Below are 17450 nucleotides of genomic sequence, written 5' to 3'. Positions count from 1 at the left end.
CACACACACATATATATATATATATATATATATATACAGATATATACAGATATAATGGTTAAAAAGTAATTGGTAAGGACTGAAAAGCTAATATTCTCCCCAACTAAAGGAAGTCAAGTCTTTACTTAGTCTTCAATAAAATGTACCAGAAATATGCATGTATATATTACCTTTACAAAGAGAGGAAGTCTGTTTTCTTTGAAGGCAAAAAAACTGAATATATGATGTTGGCCACTCTTGGTTAATGGCACCAGGTTGCCAAAACAATCAACATAAATGGGTTTCCCTTCTAATACCTGGTGAAAAGAGAAATAACACAAAATAGAACAACTGCAATTATTACTTGTTATCAACACAAGGAAGTGGTGGTACTACCTAGAATTTCAGAATTTTTTAAAAATGCATACACCAGTCCTAACTATGGACTTTTGTCTTAACTGTGGCCATTGTCCTTAGTGCCAAAGTCAGATCAAAAAATCAATATATACTTAAGTCCTAAATGTAAGTGTCCCGCTGGGCAATTTTTGACATCACAATAAAGGTCACCCAATTTCAATATCCAAATGATTCCACTGATGGAAGATTGTGAAATAAGAAAAAGCAAGAGAGAAAAGCCCTAGATAATATAATTTCCCATCTACACAAGGATATACTTGCTAGACTGTCTTCTTTACTCTGTTAAAAATAAGAAGACCAATAAGGAAAGATTAAAAACATCCAAACTGCTACAGTCACTTATATATTTTAAATTTATCAATAACTCCTAGTTTTTTTCCAGGACAATCTTATTTTTTTTTTTTTTGTGGTACCCTCACCGGCGGCCGGGGAAGGAACCGGCGCTGCAGAGGCTGCGGGCAGCCTCGCAGTCCAGCGCTCAACCGCTGCACCACCAGGGGAGGCCCTCCAGGACAATCTTTAAGAGAGTTCTTACCTACACTGAAACTATACCTGTAGGAAAAATCCAGACTGGCTAAAAATGACTAATTTTGGATCCTGACCTTCTGACTGATTGAGATGTCAACTGACCAATCACGGTTTTATTTATTGGTATATTTTTAAATTATATATTTAAAAAGATATAAACAACACAGCACCATACACTTGTTTTCAATATCATACCTCCACATCCCTGCTTCTGGCCACCTCAGCAAAGTTTTCTTGTTGTTCAAGGGTCTTATCTACTTTATCATCAGTCATGCAGAAACATCTCAATCTGGCTTCAATGGGGTCGTGTGATTTGGCAAACACTACGAATTTGGCCATATATGGTACACAGATGATTTCTCTATATACTTGGGATGCAAAGGGAACGGATTCCTGGATTTGCCGACAATCTATCAGCCAGAACCTGCAACATGAAATAAGATCAGTTATCTGAAGTTTAAAGTACAACATGTGAAAAAAAGATTTTTTTTCACTATGACCAGAGCAGTCTCATTCAATGCTTCCTGGTGGAAGAAGGAAGTGAGACAGGGAACAGGAAAGGAAAGGGGAAGAGAAGGGAGGAGAGGGGAGAGTATGGAGAAGGGCAGCGAGCAGAGCTCAGGTTGGAAGCCAACTATTAGATCCTGCATCTTCAGTTTCCTCCTGGATTCAGTCGTCTGAAATTCATCTTTGGTGTTTTATAATCCTTTAGTGGTGCAGGCTCAGTTTCGGGTATTACGACTCATATACATCTGTATATGAGTTTGTTTTGAAGATTTCCCCTCCTGCTCTTCATTTTATTTCCTGAAACTCTTTTCAACAAAATCTGCTTAGCCGGGGCCTCCCCGGTGGCTCAGCGGTTGGTTGAGCGCTGGGTTGCGAAGCTGCCCGCAGCCTCTGCGGCACCGGTTCGATCCCCGGCTGCTCCCCGGCCACCGGGTGAGGGTCCCACATGGCGCGCAGACCTCTCCTGCCGCCCGCTGCTCCCCTCAGCAGTGTACTTCAGTCTGTCTGCTCTGCTCCCCGCTCTGGCTCTGGTGAATTCTCTCACCCTCCCGCGCTTCTGACTGTACCCAGTGCTTGTATAAATAAAAAAAATAAATAAATAAATCTTTAAAAAAAAAAATCTGCTTAGCCTTTTCTCATCTCATCACTGTTTTCCAAAGAACTCTCCCATTAGCAAGGTAGAATCGGTTCCAGGCAGTTTTGCTGCATGATTAATGGGCCATAAGGCTATTTTGCCATAAAAGAGGAAAGAATGAAGAAAAGGACACTCAAAGGGACATCAGGAAACACGAAAAATTGGTAACAAAATACAAAATATTTGAACATGTTTACAAATGCGTGTCCATTCACAGCAACACTGCAGAAAAAAATGATTTTCTTTTGTGGACTGTTCTTGAACACTTGACTTTCAAGTCTTTCGTTCATTCATAGTTGCAAATAAATTGGGGGGTATTTTTTGGTGATCAAAGTTACTGGCTGTGTGAACTCAGAGAATATGAATCCAGATCACACACTAATATACTAGAAAATGATGACATAGCAGGTTGCCAGGACTTGATTTCTTATTCAGCCAGTGGAGAAATGAAACCAAACTCTTAACAAGTTAGTTCTTTTCCGTTTTACAGCAACACTGCCTCCCTGCCATTTTGCCAATACAAGGCAAAAAAGTTTGCATGGAAATGTTTACAGTCAAACTACTGAACAGAGGTTAAATCAACCCAAATGTTTTATCAATTTGGCTTCTATTCCTGAACTCCTAAGTACTGTGGAATATAGTTCAGAGAAGGTATGACTGATTTTGTGACATTGACTAATGTGTGATTTCTAGTGTCAGCTAAGTCTGTGACAGCTTTGTCCTTAGGTATCATTTTATTCACTATGGTAACAGCTCCACACCTTCCTCACACTCCCTGAGTTTCTGCCCTCAACATAAAGCCCAAAAATGACATTGTCTCTGCGGAAGTGGAGCCCCCCAGGATGGCCATTTCCTTATTTCCTGTGCTCTCACTTGCAAAGATTTATTCCATATCTTCTAGCTTTGAGATCACTGATCCATCTTCCCCTGACTCATTTCCTATAATCTTTAAAACATTCATGAGGTTTCCTTATCCTCTTAACCTTTTCCTCCTTCAAGTTCCTAAGTGATCTCTTTTTTGTGATTAAAATATACAAAACATAAAATTTACCACTTCAGCAGTTTTAAGAATACAATTCAGTGGCATTAAGAACACACATGGGGGGCCTCCCTGGTGGCGCAAGGAGTTAAGCATAGCACTATGAAGCAATCGCAGCCTCTGCAGCACGAGTTCAATACCCGGTCGGCCAGGGAGCAATCCACATGGCACAGCAGACCTCTCCTGTGTCACCTGCTGCTCCCCTCAGCAGTGCCTTCAGTCCTTCTGCCTGTTCTGTTCCCCACTCTGTCTCTGGTGAATCCTCTCACCCCCCACATATCTGGCCTGCACCCCAGCTCTTATATGCATAACTAAATCTTTAAAAAAAAAAAGAACACTCATGATGTTATATAACTTGTTACCCTATCTTTCCAGAACTTTTCATCATCCCCAACAGAAACAGTATATCCATTGAGTGATAACAGCTACTTGTCCAGCCCAGCCTCTGGTAACATCTCTCCTACGTCTAGTCTTTATGACTCTGCCTAGTTTAGATACATCATCTAAGCAGAATTGCATGAAGCTTGTCTTTTTGTGTCCGGCTTCTTTCCATTAACATAATGTTTTCATTATGGCTCCCATCAGGCTCTCACAATTAACTTCCTTGTACTGATTCAACTACATTTTATTGACTGTTCCATCAACTTCCTGGGAATCAAATTGCAAATACAATAACACAATTACTCCTGACTTCTTGATCTAGCCTAGAAGACCTTCTATAAGGCAGTGTTGCCCACCAACATCCCAGCAATATTTCTGAATCACAAATGACCTGGATTATAGCTGCTAACTCCCCGTGCCCTTCTGCATTCTAACTTTGCACCTTTGCTGGGCTAGCTGCCTTTACCCACCTTTACCTACTAGGTTCCTACATATTTCATGAGTCACCATAGACATCCTCTCCTCTGAATTCCCTTACTACCTCTGGTGTACATCTCATTCATTTTCTGGCATAGAGGGTCGAGATACAAGGGTCAGGGCACAGCCACCCACAACCAGACACTCCACAGTGAACCCTTTGGGTGGTGGAACCCAAGCTGGCCCCACACTCAGTTACTGCTGAGCACAGGTACTATTCCTGCATTTCTACCTGATTTAAGTTTTAATCACCCTCAACCTCAATTTTCTCATGTGTAAAATGGACATAATGCCTCTTGCATGAATTAAGTCACAAAGTGGTTGTAGCAAGCCAATATAATGAATGGGAAGATACATACCAATCCATTAAGGGCCATACAAAGGGGCAGTAACATTAATACATTAATTGAATCAATATATACATATGAAATAAAATGACAACTTCAGCTTTTCAAAGATGTGTAAATGGGTCATTTTTAAATAGTTAGGATGCATAAGAATCACTGTAACCACTAAGGTATTGAAGCAAGTCACAATGGGCTATGTTTTCATTATTATTCTTCTGCTGGGAAAAGTTGAGGCTGTTGGGCCTCCCTGGTGGCCTAGGGGTTAAGTCTTAGTGCTACCACCATGATGGCCTGAGTTCGATCTGCGGCCAGGGAGCTGACCCACATATGGCAGAGCAGACCTCTGTTGTCTCGCCCGCTGCCTCCCTCAGCAGTATATTTCAGTAGATCTGCCTATTCTTTTCCCCACTCTGTCTCGGTGAATCCTCTCACTGGCCCCCTCCCCAGTCCTCTGGCCTGCACCCCAATTCTTCTATGCAAAAATAAATAAATCTTTTTTTTTTTAAATAGTTCAGGCTATTTTGTTGACAGCAGGAAATGCATCATTCCTAAGATCTTTGGGGCTGGAAAAATCAGTGGTGTCTGCTAAAAGCAGATGCAGAGTCCTACAGTCAAAGCCCATAATCATTTATTTTCCTTAGATTTTAATCTGTCTGGTTGTACTTTGTTATGGCCTTACCGACATACAATCGCTTGCAAATGCCCATGATATTTTAAACCTTACTAAAAAAAAAATCACTTTTCAAGAATAGAAGGACCAAAACCAAGGACGTATTTTTGATGAAAGGCAAACAAGTTTGAGCTTTTGTGTGCTATGACACCGTACCTGGCAGACACATTGGTGGTAAAGGAAACACATTCATTGACAAATGTTAATGGCGTAGTTCCTGTAATATCTTCCCACTGAGCAGGGGTGGTTCCACCTGAAATAATATGACAGTGGAAAAAATTAGGCAAAACTCCAGGTTCTGGACTATAAAATAAAGTCTTTATAGTTCTGGCCGTAATCCCACCCACTCCCTCAGAAATGACACACTGGAAATGAAATGACTAAAAGATGACATGCTGGAGGGCCTCCCTGGTGGCGTAGGCGGTTGAGCGTTGCACTGTGAAGCTGTCCACAGCCTCTGCAGTGCCGGTTCATTCCCGGCCAGCTGGCCAGAGAGATACCCACATGGCGTGGCAGACCTCTCCTATCTCACCTGCTGCTCCCTGCAGCAGTGTATTTCACTCAGTCTGCCTCTTCTGTTCCCTGCTCTGTCTCTGGTGAGTCCTCTCACCCTCCTGTGCATTTGGTCTGTACCCCAGATCTTGCATAAAATAAATAAATAAATCTTTAAAAAAAATGACATGCTGGAAACAGCAGACATCACCTCCCCATGAATGGGCCACCCAAGGGCTACTTAAATAACTTTTTTGAATTACGAGGTGTCCTAGTCTCTGCCTGGCTCTCTGAAGCTCTTATTGTAATTGTTAGGCTCTGAAAATAATTTTGAAATGTATGTATACAGTTGACTATTTTAAAAGATTCTTTGACCAGCTACATACTGAATAGCTTGCAAAAATGAGGGGGGGGGAATCAAATATGGTTTTGCTGTTTAACTTTATATTTCATCATTTATTTTCAAGAAACAAAATTTCATCTCCGCTCACCATTGAACACTGGGGAAAATATACTTGGAAAACATTAATATTCCAGGTCAATGAATGAATGAATGATTGAATGCTATGGGATGACCTCGACATGGGAAAAACACCATGAAGGAGCCTGATGCTGACTTTCAGTTATTTGAGAAAATAAGTGGGCAGAGATAAAGATCAGATAATCTCAAAGCATTGCAGGAGGGGTATTTGTTTGAGATGAAGAAAAATCTTGAGTGGGAGTTTCTTAAAGAAGAGATGAGTTGGGCCTCCCCTGGTGGTGCAGGCAGTTGAGCGCCACGCTGTGAAGCTGTCCGCAGCCTCTGCAACGCCAGTTCAATCCCAGCTGGCTGGCGAGGGTCTCACATGGTGGGGCAGATCTCTCCTGTCTCGCCCACTGCTCCCCTCAGCAGTGTATTTCGTCAGTCTGTTCCCCGCTCTGTCTCTGGTGAATCCTGTCACCCTCCCGCACATCTGGCCTATGCCCCAGTTCTTGTATAAATAAATAAATTTTTTAAAAAAAGAAGAGATGAGTTTCCAAAGAAAGGGAATTCAGTCTAGTGGGGCCTTTGTAATATAAATTCTTAGCAGAATTATGTAACACAGCGAATTTTTAAAAATTCATAGATAAACTTAAGAAGTTGTTGTCCACAGCCCATCTGATGACAAAAGGATGGAATAACTACATTAGACAGTGCCTAGGTTCACAAAGTGTTTTGACTGATCATCGCCAAGGGCAGGATGGCCATAGACATCTTTCCATCTTACTTGTTTCTCTTCCCTGCCATATGGAGCACTAGAGGAATCATATGTGGAACAAAAAAGTATGTCAGAGAAACCCAGAAATGCTAGTGATAACCAGAAAAAAGCGATCATTACAGAAACCTGAGACTCCCCCACATTCATTTAGATCAAGTATCTTTACTTTGTCATATTAAATTTACAAGGTAAGGCCTCAATAATTTACTATCATAAGTTTAGAAAAAAATGTTAATAATAAGGGAAGATCAGAAAGAGAACAAAATACGAGTGAACATTTCTTCCAATATGAAGGTAAAATGAAAATACATATATATATATATATATATATATATATATTCTAATGATACCCAAACAACCAGGGATGATTATTTCTACTGACAAGAGTAGAAATATTTACCGAGTGCCAATATTATTTAACAATAGTTATTGTTAAATGAAAGAAATAATCAGTCAAATCAATAGCTGTAACACGGGTTGTTTGTATGGATTTTTTACCTCTCCCCATTTGTGATGACATTATTGGGCAGAGAAAACCAATGCCCTAGCAATATCTTTCTGGAGTTAGGTAATTATTTGAAAGCTGTTACAATTTCCAATGGAAAAGACCAAAATTTCAGTTAATGCTGAAATACCTTTACTTTGTTTTTCCAAAGTCAGCTCAATAGACACAACCAATTCATAGACAGCAAATATGGGCTAGAGCAAATAATTGAGCAATTATTCTCGATGCACTTTATTTCCCATCAGCTATAAGATGTCTTCAGTGAAAGCTTAAAAAAAATCTCAGCTTTGGGGTTTATGGGATTGGGTTGAATCCCAACTCTGACAAATACCTGTGGTACCATCCTGTGCAATTCATAGAACTTCTTTAAATACTGATCTCCCTTTTCAGTAAAATGGTGTTCAAATTTACTCACAGTGCTACTATAAAGATGAATATGAAAATGTGTAGGAAATATCTATCGTCTGGGAGATGGGTTTAATTTAGCCCATGCTTCTCCCTTCCTGTCCCGGGTCACTTCCTAGTAGCCGTTTGCCTGAATGAATGCATGGAACCCTGCAGGTGTCTTATAGGAAAGGTAACATTCCATCCTTACAGTGCTTAGTTTCTTTCTGAACACCCCACTAACACGGTTGCGTGACTCACCAGTGATGCTGCATAGTAATCGTAAGGTGGGCGCCTCTCCCCCAAAACCATTCAACATGACGTCACTGGAAGCTTTGGGGACAGGGATGGTCATGGTGATTGGCTTGTGGAATTTCCTTCTTCTGGGTTCCAAAGTAACTATAGGGCTGAAGGTAGCTTTGTTGCCTAGAATCTTCTTCACCAGCTCACTGTGCATAGGCTGAGCCTTTTCAAAGAAGAGAAAACATTAAAATAAACAGTATAGTGTGGGATTTCACACCCAATGTCCTACGTCAGCACTTTGCTTATATTTTCATAAATCAATGTGGTGCCTTAAGTTGTACTAGCAGTTTTTGATGGCAGCTTTTGCTCACCCAGGAATCATCTGATTCTTGAATCATTTATTTCCCCTTTCACACCTGTCAATCACTGGAATAAAATTGGACTGGGATAACCCCAATGGTGGGCATACCTGCAGGCCCACTCGGATCCGCTTGGTGAGTGCCCCCTCCGGGAAGACAGCCTGCACCTGGGGCACCACCGTGCTGCTCAGCACCCCGCCCTCGGGACCGATCAGGTTGCTGTCCTGTTTGATGCGAGACACCACCGCAAAGTACTGGGGGAAGTCCCGGGTGATGATGCGGCAAATTCGCTTCTTCTCCAGGTCCTCGGGGCTATCCAGGACTGAGACAAGAAACAAGCCATCTTCACACAGGAAGGAGCTCCTTCTGAGAGCATTCTAGCAAACTCACGGGCAAGGTAACAGTGAACACACATAACAGCAAGACACACTTCTTTAAAAAAAGCAGGAACATTGGGCCCCTCCTGGTGGCACAGGCAGTTGAGCGCCACGCTGTGAAGCTGTCCACAGCCTCTGCAGTGCAGGTTCGATCCCGGCCGGCCAGCAAGGGTCCCACATGGTGTGGCAGACCTCTCCTGTCTCGCCCCCTGCGCCCCCCAGCAGTGTATTTTGTCAGTCTGCCTGTTCTGTTCCCCGCTCTGTCTCTGGTGAGTCCTCTCACCCTCCCACGCATCTGGCCTGTACCCCGGTTCTTGTATAAATAAATAAATAAATAAATCTTTAAAAAAAATCAGAAAGACTTAAATAGCGAGACTATTCTGACAACCTCAGAAAAAAAAAAATTGTAATCTTTCTACACCTGCCAGCATTCAGTTTGCAAATGGTCTTTCTTGGTGGAAGACAGATCCTCTCCGGGCATGGAGAAAGCATGGAGCTCCAGGTGGGGTATGGCAGGGCCCCTCTGAATGGGAGTGCGTGAGGGGGCAGCGCTTGACATCACCTGTTCTATCCTTGGTTCCTGGGATGGAGAGGAAATCGCTTACAGCCTCCTTTTCTTTGCAAATATCAGTTACCACAAAAAGCAGTTACTGAGGTTTTAAGAAGTAACCTGGCCCTGTCCATGCTGAAATAAAATCTGTCTTGGGAGGGGAAGGTCTGTGTGTGCGTGGCCAGCCAGTGGGATGGCTATGAGTCAGTCACATGCAGAGGAAAGACAATCAGTAATTAGGAAAGCAGGGCTTCCACACTGCCCTGAGACCAGGCTCTCACCAAACATATCATCTAGCAGCAGGAGGCGGGGTTTGAACAGGTGCCTTGTAAACTACAGCACATAGAAAGGTAGGGCCCGATAGCCAGACTGGGTTAGAAAGTAGAAAGTGTAGATTAACGGGCTCACCAAATGTCTTTAGGGGATTATGGAAAGTTGTTCATTTTGAGGAATCATTTCCAATTCACCATGAAAACAGGAGCAATAACTATACATCCTTGACTATGAGTAGGAGATAGCAGAAGCCTGCGCCCAAGGGCCTGCTCATATGTGATGGAAGATGGCTCCCCTGGCCAGCGTGAGCACACGTTTATGAAGAAGGCGCCTGCAAACACAACATGGACTCACACCAATCTGATCTGAAAACCAGCTTTTTATATATGTGGAAGGTTGTAGGAGCAGGTCCCCATCTAAGATCTCTGAGGTCACTGTGCCAATGTACATGGCAGCATCAAGGACACGTAAGCAGCTCAGTGGGACTGTCTTGAACCTGAACATGTATATGGCCCACCAGGTAGATGCGGCTAAATACTGCGCCAAAGCCAATTCTGACCTTCCTATCCTGCTTGGAAAATACTGATATCTAGCAGATCCTACATCTAGATAGATTCATTTCCTCTCCCCTACTTCTTGAACAGGGTAAGCCTTGCCAGATTCTCTGAAGACTGAGAAACTAGATTAGCAGGGATACAATACCGTGAATGTTCATCAACTCTGTACAGAATTTGGCAAGCTCCTGGCATTGAGACAAAGGACTTGGCCTAGTGGGGTAGTTACCTCATGTGGTAACGCGGGAATTAAGACTCAGCTCTTGTCTTTGTAATGTAAGGAGGATCTAAAATGAGCCACTTCCCTCTAGTCAGACAGTTTAACCTGTGCCCAAATGGCCCAAGCCAGATTTGGAATTGACAGAGGTTAAAACACTAATGAAGAATTAAGTTCCTTAACTTTATGTGTGTGTTTATACATGAAACTCAACCCTGGATAACTCTGTTTCCATTCTGTGTAGAAGCGAGAGCAAATATAATTTTTCTACCTAATTAATAATCGAATGTTTAAAAATTATATTAGCCTACAACGCAGGAGATAGGGGATATGTAAATTTTCCGACAGAAAAAGCTTAACACTTGAAAACGTAAAACTTAATTTTCAAGTTAAATCACTTTCTAATTGGTGTCTTCAATACCTAATTTTGAAGTTTAGCTCTTTTCAAAATCATGGGTGCATTATCTAGTATCCCATGATTTTGAAAAGAGCTAAACTTCAAAATTAGGTATTGAAGACACCAATTAGAAAGTGATTTAACTTGAAAATTAAGTTTTCAGTTTTCATTCAGTTTTTTTTCATTCAGTTTTCATTCAGTTCATTTTGTTATGCTATGATACTGTCCATTCTATCTCCTGTTTTAGGTTTGAAAAGTTTACAGTAAAAATGGAAATGTGTCTCCTTATTTAAATGAGATTGAGATTTGCTATTTAAAGGATCTTATTTTCCTAAATGGAACAGAAGTCAGAAGAGGCAAATACACAATGCACTGCAACTCCTCACGGCTGAAACAGCAGAATCCTTGCTGCGGTAATAACCCAGGAACACACACACACACACACACACACACCCCTACTTCCTAACACAAAGGCATCACTTCCACGCTTCAAGTTTAGAGCTCTTTAAGCCGCCCGAACAGGAGGTACCTTCGTCCATGCCGTTGAGGATTTCGTTCAGCTCCTCCTCTGTGTATTCACAGTAGTGCTCTTTCCAGCTGTCCCCATTCTCACTGCGCAGGACCACCAGCTCCCTCTCCTTTCCTCGAAGGGCGGCAAAGTGTGGGATCTCCACAATCACAGGCCTGACATGGTAACGCAGGGCATTTAGTGTGCGTGGGAGCTCACCACCAGCAAGACAAGCACCGTGACTCTGTCTGTTGCAAAGTGACCTGGAATGCGTCTCTTCCTGGGGATGGGGACATAGTGGGGTGTTCTCTGGAGCCCGGGGGCTAGCAGGTGGTCGCTGGGTAGCCCTCCACCTCACCAGGGGGACCAGTCCTCGGGACATGCTGCTACTATAAGCCAAATGACCTTGCCCTGTGAGTGCATGTGGCATTCTGGAACTTCTCCTTTGATCAGTGTTAAGTCTGACACATTTAACCAAAAGAAATGGGCATGCATGTCTATGATCTGTGCTGATTCTACAAGGTGCAAGATGACGACGTGGGTTAGAAGGGAAATGGTTCATAGGTGGCGGAATTTGATGTGTTGTCAATGAGGAGATGTCAGAAAAGTCAACTACTTGTCAACGAGAGTCATGCACTCATGTTCTGGCTTGGATTTTCTTCATTCAAGGAAACAATAGGCATGTGAGCACAGTGTGCCCCTCCGATGGAGCCCCTTGGCTGGCAGCCCCACTGTGCCCAATGCCTATTAAACTCAGGATCTGGAACATGCACTGCCCTACTATTTTTGGGTCGCATTCCTTCTCAAAATGAACAGAGGCTTTTGATTTTTGAGTCCAGGTTGCTTTGATACAGACTCCAAATCTATCGTAACAACATCATCACTAGCACGGAGTACAACTAGGCAGATCTCATGCGTCAACGAAAATGAAGGTCACAGCACTTGAAGGGGAAAGATATAAAACATCACTCGAAAATAAAAGTCACATAACCACAGGGGTCAGAAATGGTCCACTAGAGATAGGTCATACAGAGTTTAAATCATACAGAGGGACATGTCACGGGGACAATGACAAAAAGAGAAATCATATTGCAGAAGGAGAATGGGGGCCAGCAGCCATCAATTTGTTTTAAGTCACTCCTACCCAAGGAATTTGGTTCCAGGAGGCCCCAGCTGAAGGATGCGGCTGACCAAACTTTCTCCCTCATTAAGTGGGGGAGGAGCCGTTGGCAGGTGAAGTTTACTGAGTACATCCAAAGCAGCAGTGAAAGAAAGAACATAAGTAAGCTTCAGGAATGGTTTCCACAGAACCCCAGCGTCACCAGCTGCTCAACAGTGTCACATCTGCTTTCACACTGCGTTGGGTTCTGCCCCTCCATTGGTCACAAAGAGCAAGGACGCCAGACCCAGAGTGTACAATGGAGGCGCGTGGAAGGAGGGCCCGGAGGCGACAGATCTGTTCCCTACTGAGGTTCACCGCCAGGGCATGAGCCGAAAAAGGAAAAAAAAAAAATGTTCCACTGGAGACACAAAGCCGTGGGGAATATTATGAAAACGCTGACTCTGGAGGGGCCGGGTGTTTTCATGCATATTCCCCGGCAGATCGGAATACTAGTGGAACGCCTGAGGCTACCTGAGCTTGGGGGAGGCAAGCTACGGCTGTGAACGGCGTCAGATGGGTACGGGGCATGGAAGGCATTGGAGGGGCGTCACTCAACCAGAATAGCATTTTCTGATGCAACCCAGAACTTCATGGGCTCCTTGTGAATTTCTTGTTTGATAGGAGGACACGGGAGGGCATTTCTATCATCGAGAAATACAGACAAGGCCCCCTTTTCAGGGGTGAACATAATTTGGAGCAAACGACCAGCAGATTGCTCCAAATTACAGGGCTTTAGAATGTTTCTTGAGTTCTAAAGCGAGGCATTCTCTCCCAGAGAGAACACGGGCAAGCCAAACAGTTCACGAGTGAAAGGCATTTCTCCAAGTTTTTGAGTGCAAAGACTTGCTACGACAAGACTTAAATACAATTGATTTGTTTCAAAATATTTTGAAACTTGTCCCCCCTCCAAAACTTCATCCTTTTGTCAGTTTTCAGCGGTAGCTATTCGTTTCTCGATATATTTACCACTTAATGTAATAGCAGCCGTACAAACAAACAGAAGAAAGAAGAAAGGCTCATTTCTGCTCAAAATTGCTACAATGAGCACGAGGGAGGTGAGTCTTGATTTTGTTATTTCAATGAAAACTCTGACTAGACCAACACCAGACTGCTTGTGCCATCTGAAGACTCAAAGTAGCAATTTTGACAACAGAAAAAAACACATAGACTAAATTTTTGGATCTTCTAGAAAGGCAATACTGCTTTCCAAAGTGGAGATAATGACTCTGTTTCACAACCACATGAGAATTTAAAATGGTGTCGGGAACCAAGTAGTAGTATTTCTTTATGTATGACTTGACCACTTCAGTAATCAGATGAGAAATAAAAAATACCTACCATCGGCTTAAACGTGATTATTCACACTAAAGTCTAGCAGCTCTTATCACAGCCAAAGGAAACAATAATAATGACCCCGACTGTTTCTCATTAATGCCTTCGAGTAAGAGGCATGTGAGTCGAGTCAGGCATTGAGGTTTGACCTCCGATTTCTAGAAAAATCTCAGGGGCAAATCTTCTTCCCAAATCTGTGTTGACGTACCTTTTTCCATTCCGTCCTAGTAATGCGGAGGACACACGCGCATCAGTGACTAACTGGGAGGTTTATCAGAAACCCTTACCCAAGGAACTGAGCCCCAGAAGGTCCGACTTCGATCAGGCGACTGGCCAGGCCCTCTCCTTCCACCATCGGAGGCATAGTCGCCAGCCTATGGCGTTTGACCAGCCGGCAGGTGACTCGAGTCGGGGCTGTACATTTCCGAGGGGGGATAATGATACGGAGCCCGTTGTGCCTGCATCCTCGCATCGCGCCCCCTCGGGCATCCACCATAAAACTAACCAGGAAACTACAAATCAAAATAGAAGATTAGCCATGTTTAGCAATATCAGAGACAGACAAGCTTCACCCAGTTAATTTCTCCCCATCATGCTTTATTCTCCAGGTATCTTTCATTTGTACATGTGGTGGCAAAAAATTAGTCTCCCAAAGTTATTTTACTTTATACCAACGTCGTTATACCATTTGTGTTATTGCTTTAATTGTTGTGTTATTTTGAATCCAATTATAGAACAATTCTAATATTTTTTTTTCAATTCTGCTAACTTTTACTGACAAGGGTGACACTGAGTAAAAACTAAAGCTGTGTTCAACTGACTTAGAAAGTGAAATAAAACTATCTAAAGAAAATTGATGAATCTGCTTGTGTTATAGATGCAATGACTTCTGCTTCCTTCTATGTGTGTCCTAAAAAAATCCACATATTAAAATAGTATGAGGATAGAGCAGAGAGGGAAAAGGAAAATTTTTCAAAATTACAACCTGTGCTGCTCATTTTAATATAATTCTATGATTAAAAAAAAAAAAAGAAAAGAAGAAGAAAAAGATCCATAGGCTTTCTCCCAAGGAAAAACCATGGGTAGGCATCCTGCTGCAAAATCATCTTAGCCAGGATATAGACTTTCAACTGACTGTATTCTAAAGGAAAACAAAATAATGAAATTCTTTGGATAGAACCAATTTACTGGTGGGAAATGCAATTTTTCACTTTTGTAAAAATCTCTCTGCTCTATCACTGCAATAGAAACAAAGGTGGGTGCACAGGAAACAAGATTACAGAGAAGTCCCCTACACTCTGTGTTTTGAATCCTGGGTTCATGTTCATAAAGAGTGCCTGTCAACTGTGATTCCCTCCACATTAAAGTAAACTGAATGCAGAAAGTCATAATTCCTGATTTTTTTTTTTTTTTTTTAGTTAGAAATGAAGCTTTATTGTAGGTGAGCGTACACACTCAAGAATGAGTGCAGGCGGATTCGGAGGAGAGTCTCCATAGCTAACAATTTAGAAATGTAAAAGCAACTCTATTGTTCTTGCTTTTTTCTTGCCAAGCTAGTTATTCATGAAAAAAGGGGAACTTTACAATCCCAGAAAACTTCCTTCCGGTGTGCCAAGACAAAAGATGTGTCTTCACTTGGAAGCTGTTCCCTGTGGGATGGTCTCAACAGATTCTGATGCAGCTTAATTTGAATTTGTTTGTTCGTTTAATCATTCTATTAGCTGTAACATTCATTAAAATCTCTGAGGCTGTCACCTTGTCAAGGAGCAAAAATTACAACAAGCAATCCGACTGTCATTCACACATACTCAAGGACACAAACAGCGTGTGCACCCTTACACAAATCATATCACCCTCTTCCCCGATTTTCATTACATTTGCAAGATCTGTGCACAAAAACAGAAACAGGTAGGTGGATGATGGGTCTACTTGTACCTTAACCAGCACAGAACTAGACCAGATTCACCACACCTAGATATTGCCTCCACAACAACATTGAAACATTAGAAAGGAATTCCATCGAGGTAAGTTATGGGAGAGAAACACAATACATTTATGTTATTTTTAGACAAGTGAAAAAGAAAGTAGCTTAGCATCTTCGTCATAGCAGGACACAGAACGTCATTAAGCTTGCAGTTACACAGAAATCTTGTTGCTGGTAATAAAAATGGATGCAGAGGAGCCCAGGAGGCCTGTCTGAAGCAAGTCATGCAGGAGAAGATCACCAAGAGAGGCTCATGGTCCTCTCCACATGCAGGAGCCAGCGTTGACCTACTACTCACACCCAGCCCTCTAAGTGCTCAGTCTAGGGCCCCAACTGGGGAGCATAACCAACAGTTAGTACAGCAGTGTGGATGTTTCTGCTCTTTATCAAAAACACAATAAAAAACAATGGTTGCTTTTCTTCTTCCTAGTCTTTAAGTATGAATTCTTTAAACCTTTCTCTTCAAAATGGGCTACTTGAAAGGATGAAAGAATGAAGGAACTGGTGCCACTTCTACATAAATATAAAGGCTTATATTCCTTTCCATTTATTATTACATGTGATGTGTTATTTATGTTGATTTTTATAAAAAACAGGAAAAAATCTATTTAAATGTCAACCAGTATTGCTTCCAAACTCATTGTAACATTTCTGACTTACTGGTGATTACTACATTCTCTGATTTTAACTTTTTATCTTTTGTGATCACCTTTGGTGACAGGACAGGGACTCAAACTTGTGCAGAATTACCATAATCTATCTTCCTGGTATTTTCAGTCCTTAATACCGCTGGTCCCCGATGAAGGCATTTCAGAAGTTTCCATAATCTTGTTGCATGCTATTTTATTTCCACTACATTTGGTCCAGTGGGGGGTGATGTATAACATCTCCCTCTGGGAAACCAGGTACCTCCTCCTGGAGCATTTGCTAAAGAGTGAACTGAAGTAGCTACATTCTAGGCTGTGATCATGTTTAAGTAACTACATGTTTGATGACTTTCTCTGATTTTGTGTCAGTGACTATTCTTTTGGTATTCTTGTTGCTCTCGTTTACTTCATAATTCCCATGTCCATGCTCCTTTTCCTGCAGAGTTTGTTACTCTCCTATTAAGAGTCAGAGGCCCTGCTGGGATGTGGGATGCCAGGATACTGGGGATATAACAACCCAGGAAAAACCCAGTGGCTGTTGCTATGAAGCTCAGAGTCTAAACTCAGATGTCCATGATGGTTTTGCTGTCATGGGGCTACTTAATTCCCTGGCCACTGAGACATGAATTACACCCACATACAGGAGCCTGTAGGTACCATTAACAATTGGCCTTGAGCCACGTGCTTCTTCCTGCGACCCCCAGGGTCCAACATAATGTGCACAGAGGACATGATAGGCAGCTGATAAATAATTGCTGAGTAAGTGAATGAATGGAAGCGTGAGAAAGGCAAGTGTAAGAAGCTGCATATATTTGTGTCTAATAATGAGGGGAAAAGACCACAGTAGGAAGCAATTTAAGTCTTTGGTCTCTGGACAACTGGTGGCCCAAATCAATACACTCAGATGTTTCAGCTCATAAAATAGCAAAGTAATTGGGAAGGATTCGGCTTAATGTTAAATATTCTTCTACAGTCACTTTCCTGCTCCAAAATAAGACACCCAATACGATTATTTCCCTAGGAAATGGGTGTAAGCAAAAACGAAGAGTTTAAATTTATCAAAATAAGCAATTTTGGAGTGAGTGAAAATTATATAAGAAAAGAAGACTGGGAAGTCAGAATAAAAGAACGTAAAGACTGAAACTACAAGGGACAAATTTAATTATCAGTGTCTTTGGGCCTTTATAGATTTGCACAATAGTACTTCAGTCCTGCATTAAAATACAAAGCACACTGGAAAAATTAAGGT

At 42.1% G+C, this 17450-nt stretch overlaps 1 protein-coding gene across 2 annotated transcripts in view; it reads right to left on the bottom strand.

The window, feature by feature from the left end:
* The window catches only part of ANK2 (ankyrin 2), a gene marked incomplete at both ends in the record, with an annotated part of 208602 nt that overhangs the window by 38578 nt on the left and 152574 nt on the right, over positions 1-17450 (bottom strand). For both annotated transcript variants that reach the window (XM_084252160.1, XM_084252161.1), the window contains 8 exons: positions 171-296; positions 1120-1348; positions 5136-5232; positions 7860-8064; positions 8311-8522; positions 11098-11252; positions 12221-12319; positions 13858-14082. In XM_084252160.1, the coding sequence (XP_084108286.1) occupies positions 171-296; positions 1120-1348; positions 5136-5232; positions 7860-8064; positions 8311-8522; positions 11098-11252; positions 12221-12319; positions 13858-14082 (1348 nt within the window). The remainder of the gene's footprint in view (positions 1-170; positions 297-1119; positions 1349-5135; positions 5233-7859; positions 8065-8310; positions 8523-11097; positions 11253-12220; positions 12320-13857; positions 14083-17450) is intronic.

Source organism: Talpa europaea, assembly GCF_964194135.1.
Source record: "Talpa europaea genome assembly, chromosome: 13".
NCBI classification, from domain to species: domain Eukaryota; kingdom Metazoa; phylum Chordata; class Mammalia; order Eulipotyphla; family Talpidae; genus Talpa; species Talpa europaea.
This window is presented reverse-complemented; position numbering and strand designations above follow the sequence as displayed.